We start from the raw sequence: 7,362 nt of genomic DNA, 5'->3' as shown, positions 1-7,362 counted from the left end.
TGGGAACATCCATGGCTCCTGCACAGGGATGACAATGTGATCCTTGCTCCCTGTGCCTTTCCAAACCCAGGGCTGGAATCCAGCCTGCAAGGGCGCCCTGAATATCGATGTAGGATTCAGGACCTTCAGACCCCGATCCCACAAAACCCGATGGTGGAAGGAAAAGTAGAGTCTCCAGAGATCCTCATGGAGGACGGGCTGGCACTGCTCAAAGTACAAGTTCACGAACCCCCATCGGGGCAATCCCAAACTTGCATGCCCCTGGGAAGATGAGGCTGAGACCTCAGGGTGCAGCTGGGTCCACTGGTACATTCCTATGGCTACTGCTCTCTGGGGCCCTGCCTCTTCCTAGAGGTGTGTGAGAGTCACCCTTCCCTGAGTTCACCCAGGGGATCATGTTCCTTCAACCCTCAAAGGAAAGACCTTCTTCTCACTGTGTCGTAGCTTTACTCCCAGTGGCATAAATGCTGTCCAATAAATCCATTCCCACTCCTAAAGAAGTTAATGGGAAACAGGATGCATGAGAACTACGTTCAGCAGCCTGGATTTTCAGACTCCTTCTATTGAGCACAAGCATTCACCTATCCCGTTACGTGGAGGAGGTGGGCATTGGGGGGAGGCTATTACATTGCTTACACAGCAGACATGTGCCTGCAACAGTGACCCCAGCTTCCTCCATTGCAGCTGCAGGTGGGGGGCTCAGAGGTGGGGCAGGGCCTCCTAGGGAGAGGTTTTTGTATGAGGCTGTGTCACAGTGTTTGGTGTTCGGCGGAGGGACCAAGTTGACCGTCCTAGGTGAGTCTCTTCTTCACCCTTCCTCCCATGCTCTCCCAGGGGTTTGGGCAATTTTCTCCTGTTTTCACTCCCTTTTTCTTACCCTCTACCCAAGCTTTCACTCGAGACCCCAGTCTCAGGTTATCACTTCTTCCACCCCTGTTCTGTCTGTCCTGTCTGGCTCCACTGGTCTCATCAGCCTTCACCTCTGACCCCTCTGACAGGCAGAGGAAGGCAAGAGATGACCTGTAGACTCTTCTATCTGTCTGCCACGGTCAGGCAGGGTCCTGGACCTGCTCTGCTCTGTCTTCTCCTATGGGATCCTGTGGGAGCAGCCTGATTCTGGGGGGTCACTTGGGTGCCCAATTAATGTGCAAAGATGGACGATGTACACTGAAAGGTGACTCCAAATGCTCTGAGCTGAGTCTGGGGACAGACGGGTCGGTTTTCAGGGAGGCTCTTCAGGGCTGGGGGACTGAGGATCCAGGGCTGGCAACGGGGCAGGGAGGAGAGGCTCCATGGAGCTGCGATGCACAGTCCTCGGCCACTGTGGGACCCAGAGAACCAGGCAGCAGGGGAGGGGGACTGCAGAGTGGGGAGCTAACTGCTCTGGATGCTAAGAGTGAGGTAAGGAGAATGGAGGACAGGGGACAGTAGGAGAGTGGACTCAAGGATTTCAAGGGAGATGCTCCTCAGAAGTGCAAACCCTTGAGGAAAAAGATCGCAGACACCTCCGTGTTAGATCTTAGGACAATCAACTCGCACAGGTGAACCTCAATCCAGCTCTGCAGATGGGAGAGACCCAAGGACAGGCGGACAGACTCTCCCTCCTCAGTGACTACCCTACCCATTGGAGAGGATCAGGAGAGAGTGACTAGAGTAGAAACAGACCCTTTAGGACAAAGGCCCAAACAGATGGGAGGGTCACGAATGCTTCAAGATTGTCCCAGTTGAAGGTCAGAGTGCACATCATCCTCTCTGATGAAGGGCAGACCCCTCACACAGACTGCGTTAGAATGTCAGGAGGACACAGAGCAGAAGGATATAGGTCACATGTTTGTGTGAATGACCAGTGCCTAGCAGGGTCTGAGGACAGTGTTGCAAGGTGTCCAGTCTCTTGTTACTCCACAAAGGAGGGCAGTTGTAAGGGCAGACACCCAATCTGGTTTCTGTGGCATGGACCTCAAACCAGAGTAGTCCTAACATTAGGGACCCAGATTAAATCCTGGGGAGTGTGCACCCCACATCCAGATGGAGATCAGAGGCTCCCAGGAGGAATGCTGAGCCTCTTACCCTCTCCCTCTCCTTCACCCCACAGGTCAGCCCAAGTCCGCACCCACTGTCACTCTCTTCCCACCCTCCACTGAGGAGCTCAGCAACAACAAGGCCACACTGGTGTGTCTGATCAGTGACTTCTACCCCGGAGACGTGACGGTGGCCTGGAAGGAGAATGGCAGCCCTGTCTCCCAGGGCGTGGAGACCACCAAGCCCTCCAAGCAGAGCAACAACAAGTATGCAGCCAGCAGCTACCTGAGCATGTCAGCCAGCAAGTGGAAATCTGCCAGCCAGTTCAGCTGCCACGTGACGCACGATGGCCGCACTGTGGACAAGGCAGTGGTCCCCTCCGAGTGTTCTTAGTGCCTTCAGTCACCACCCTTGGGGACTGGATCCTTATGGTCTCCCAGGAGACTCTCCCTTTCCCAATGTCTATTATTGTCCCCGCACTTAACTCTCATTAAATCTTTCTTATTGTCCATCAGACATCAAACCCTCTGCTCATTTTTGTGTATGTACTTTGAGCCCAAATTCAACTGTCTCTAAAGGTGAATACAATCTTTTCGACGTTATGGGGAAGGAACCAGTGAAGGAGTCTTTATGTTTCCCTGAGGGGGTCTCACTCATACTCACAAGTGCCCACAGAGTGTTCCTGAACATAGGATGGGACAGCACGATCCAGGAGAGCCCACCCTCCACACCTCCTTCACTACTGCGTTTCTCCTATGGACCATGTTTACTCCCAAGACCCGGCTTCCTTGGTCTCCGTGAACACCAGAAGTTCCCTTCCCTGGAATCTTCAGTCTTCCCATTCACATGCCTCCATTGCTTCCTACCCACTCTGGGAACTTCTCATCTTCATAGTCTAGGGCGTTTCTCCTTGTTTAGCACCCACCCTCCTGCCTGCCTCATCTTGGACACTACCATGTGCCCTGTCTCTTTGACCTTCACTGCCACAGTCACTGCAGAACCCTCAGTCCCTGGACCCTGGTCACTCTCATGCACAGTGTGCCTGGGATCACCGCCCCAACGTGTCACTAGGTTTCCATGGGAACTCATGGCCACTTCTTCTCTCTTTCAACCCCTTGGAGACTAGCCCACCACAGATCCCACCACAAGCTCTAATGTCAGAGTAGCCAAGGGTGGCCAATGAGGCCACAAGTTTAAGGCCAAGAATATGATTCTGGGAATGAGCCATGAACACGTCTCTGAGCTGACTCACTATCTTGGGGCCCCAGAGTGGGACCTGAGAAACCAGGAGATTATTGTTCTTGTAGCTGGCACAGGGTGGGGTTCTGAGCTGTCACACAGGCACGCACACACGCATTCTGACTCACCACGCAAGTACACACATCATATACATGTTTGCACACACAGTTGACACTGCAAACATGGCCCCGTAGATCATGTGTCCAGGACATGTGTGGCATCCAGAACCTCCCTATGGGCCTCAGCTCTGCAGACGGCACAGGCTCCGTCCTCTCTGGGTTGTAAAGTGGACTTCTCACTTCTCCGACTTGACATTCCCTGAGGAGCCAGAGACACAACTCCTTCTGGGACTGTATGGTCCCTGGGATATAATGGGACACTCAGATACTTCCTCCTGTTCCCTCCACTACTGGGGATGGATAGAAGTTACCAGGCGAGGAAGCAAAGTTTCAGGTGGGGAGATGACCACCCTCCCTCACTCTCTCATCAGCCGGACCAGCCCCCATGACAAGGAGGCTGGACTTTGGGCCTCCTATGCAGCTGCAGGTGGCCCTGGGCAGGGGTAGACGGGGTGACAGGAGGTTTATGTTTGAGGCTGTATCACTGTGTGCTGTGTTCAGCAGAAGGACCTATCTGACTGTCCTGGGTGAGTCTCTTCCTTTCCCTCTTCCTAGGAGTCAAGTGAAATTTGGGTCCGTTTTTCTCTTCTTCCCAGCTAGCCTTGGCCTAGAGTCTGAATCGCTCTGGCGTTCTATATTATTCACCGCTTTTGTCTGCTCTTCTCTGGTGCCTTGTTTGGCTTCTGGGGCACCTGGTGAGGACATAATGAAAGGATGCCAAGGACCCTGTCCTGCCCTTCCTCACTGTGACCCCAAGCTCTCCAGGGGACCTTCTCTTCTGGACTCTGGGCTTGATGGGGCCTTCCTTCTCCCCTGAGGGGAGTTCACTCTCACCCAGAAATACCCAGAAAAATATTGCAGAAGAGAAGGTAGGGCAGAGGACCCAGGATACTTGTCCTGGGCCACTTTCTCTCTGATGACTATTCTTTTGTTTTTGTTTTTTCTTTCAGTTTTATTTTGCATTGGTTTCAGGTGTGTAGCTTAGGGCTTAGTCAACTATATACTTCACATAGTGTTCCTTCAGTATTTCCAGTACCCACCGGCACCATACCCAGTTATCGCAGTGTTATTGACTATATTCCCTAGGCTTCACTTACACCCCTGTGGCTATTTTGCATCTACCAATCTATACTTCTCGGTCCCGTCACCTTTTTCACCCACTCCCCCACCCCCCTCCCCTCTGGCTACCACCAGTTCACTCTGTGCATCTCTGAGTCTGTTTCCATTTTTGTTTGTTTGTTTTTCTTTAGATTCCACATATAAGTGAATTCACATGGTATTCTCTGACTTATTTCACTGAGCATAATACCCTCCAGGGCCATCCACGTTTTCACAGGTTGTAAGAATTTATCCTTTTTTACGGCTGGGTAATAGTCCACTGTATATATGTACCACTGCTTTTTTATCCACTCATCTACCAGTGGGCACTTGGGCTGCTTCCATAGGTTGGCTATTGTAAATAACGCTGCACTGAATATAGGGATGCATATAGTTATTTTGAATTGGTGTTTTGGGTTTCTTCAGATGAACCCCAAAAGTGGAATCACTGGGTCATAAGACAGTTCCACTTTTAATTTTTTGAGGAAGCTCCGTACTCTTTTCCATGGTGGCAGCACCGGTCTGCATTCCCACTTCCAGTGCACGAGGGTTCCCTTCCTCCACATCCTCTCCAGCACTTGTTTGCTGAGTTATTGATAATTGCCATTCTGACAGGTGTGAGGTGATATCTCATTGTGGTTTTAATTTGCATTTTTCTGACAACTAGTGACATTGAGCATCTTTTCATATGTCTATTGGCCATCTGCATCTTCTCTTTGCAGAAGTATCTATTCAGGCCCTCTGCCTATTTTTAATTTGATTATTTGTTTTTCTGGTGGTCAATAGTATGAGCTCTTTATAGATGTTTATTATTAACCCTTTATCAGATGTATCATTGGTGTATATGTTCTCCCACTGAGTAAGTTGTCTCTTTGTTTTGTTGATGGTTTCTTTTGCTGTGCAAAAGCTTTTTTAGTTCCATTTGTGTATTTTTTATCTTATTTCTCTTCTTCAAGGAGATGTATCAGAAAAATGTTGCTGAGAGAAATGTCAGAGATTTTCTTCTAGAATGTTTATGGTTTTGAGTCTTACATTTATGTCTTTAATTCATTTTGAGTTTATTCTTGTATATGGTGTAAGCAGGTGCCTAGTTTCATATTTTTGCAAGTATCTGCCAATTTTCCCAGCACCATATCTTAAATAGAATGTCTTTACTAATTGTATGTTCTTGTGGTCTTTGTCAAATATTAATTGGCCACATAGACATGGATTTATTTCTGAGCTCTCTGTTCTGTGCCACTGATCTCTATGTCTGTCTTTATGCCAATACCCTACCATTTTCATTACTTTGGCCTTGTAGTATAGTTTGATGTCAAGTAGCACGATACCTCCAACTTTGTTCTTCTTTCTCAATATTGCTAAACTTATTTGGTTTCTATGTGTGTGTGTGTGTGTGTGTGTGGTTCCATGTAAATTTGGGGGTACTTTGTTCTGACTCTGCGAAATACACCATTGGTATTTGATAGGAATGGCACTGAATCTCTAAATTACTTTCTACAGTATGGACATTTTAATGATGTTAATTCTTCTTATCCCTGAACACAGTATATGCTTCCATTTCTTTATCTCTTCTTTTATTTCTTTCTTCAGTGCCTTATAATATTCCAAGTACAGGTCTTTTACCTCCTTGGTTAAGTTGATTCCTGGGCATCTTTTATGCAATTGTAAATGGGGTTGTTTTCTTAGTTTCCCTTTCTGTAGTTCATTATTAGTATATAAAATACAACTTATTTCTGAATATTAATTTTGTACTCTTCTACTTTACTGAACTCATCGATTGGTTCTAGTAGCTTTGTGGTGGAATCTTTAGGGCCCTTTATACACAGTATCATGTCATCTGTGAATAGCGATCATTTTACTTCCTCTTTTTCAGTTCGGATACCTTTTATTTCTTCTTCTGGTCTGACTGCAGTGGCTAGGACTTCCAGCTATGTTGAGGGAGAGGGGCAAAAGCAGGCATCCCTGTCTTGTTCCTGATCTTAAGGGAAACGCTGTTCGTTTTTCTCAGTTGAGTATGATGCCGTCTGTGGGCTTGTCATACGTGGCCATTATTATGTTGGGGTGTGTTCCCTCTAGTCCTCTTTGCTGAGAGTTTTTATCATAAATGGGTGCTGGGTTTTATCAAGTGCTTCTCCTGCATCTATTAATAGGATCATGTCATTTTTTTATTGCTATTCATTTTTGACCCATTTCCAAATCCTACTGCCTCCCACTGGCCTCCAGGTTAATGTCTAAGCTCCCTTCTCTGGGATCCTGGGGCCTCATTGTCTGGGACTGTGGGCAAGACAGCCTCTCCCCAAATAGGAGGAGAATCTGAACCCAGGACAGACAGATGCCCTGAGGAATGATAAGACCTCAAGGCTGATATCCAGCAGCACCACAGAGCACAGCGGTGGGGTGGTGAGTTATGAGGATGTGAGAATCCAAGGAGAGGTTAAGGCCGAAGAGAAGCCCAGAAGTTCCATGATTAGGGTGCTGAGATTCTCCCTACAGATTGGTAGGGCTCTCTCCCACCCACCCACCCACCCCTGTCTTCCCCAGCCCCGCTTCCTGCACCAATGGGCTCTCAATAAAATGCCCTCACTGTGTCAGTCAGGAACCACACTCCCTGCTCATTTATTTTGTCTCATATTTCATTTGCAACCTCTCATGGTTCTTGGGATGGGGTAGGGGAACCTTGGCATCCAGTGGGAAAACACCCTATGGGGAGAGGCATACAGTCTTCCTGGGACACCTCACAAGAATCTCACCAGGACACAAGGAGTCTGGTTACCGATCAGTCCTCTGCCCTCTCTGCTTCCCCCGGTTCCTCCTCCAGCCCACTCTGTCCCTCCTTCCTGGTCAGAGCTGGCCATGCCCAGTGACCTCCAGGTAAGCCCTCCCTTTC

General features: G+C 48.7%; 1 long non-coding RNA gene and 1 gene segment (V, D, J or C); both read left to right on the top strand.

The window, feature by feature from the left end:
* The first annotated feature begins 150 nt into the window (after positions 1-150).
* LOC119001875 (Ig lambda chain C region-like) lies at positions 151-2,535 on the top strand. The segment is given in 3 exon segments: positions 151-239; positions 644-795; positions 2,093-2,535. Coding segments are annotated over 3 exon segments (561 nt in total).
* Positions 2,536-3,866: 1,331 nt separating this feature from the next.
* LOC119001836 (uncharacterized) lies at positions 3,867-7,074 on the top strand. Its single transcript, XR_005069641.1, has 2 exons — positions 3,867-3,904; positions 6,780-7,074. It is a non-coding gene; the product is annotated as an uncharacterized LOC119001836 (long non-coding RNA).
* The last annotated feature ends 288 nt before the right edge of the window (positions 7,075-7,362 follow it).

This window comes from Sturnira hondurensis, unplaced genomic scaffold (genome assembly GCF_014824575.4).
Source record: "Sturnira hondurensis isolate 20B ecotype Veracruz unplaced genomic scaffold, ASM1482457v3 Scaffold0017254, whole genome shotgun sequence".
NCBI classification, from domain to species: domain Eukaryota; kingdom Metazoa; phylum Chordata; class Mammalia; order Chiroptera; family Phyllostomidae; genus Sturnira; species Sturnira hondurensis.
The sequence above is the reverse complement of the archived record's forward strand: the minus strand, read 5'-3'. Positions and strand labels throughout refer to the sequence as shown.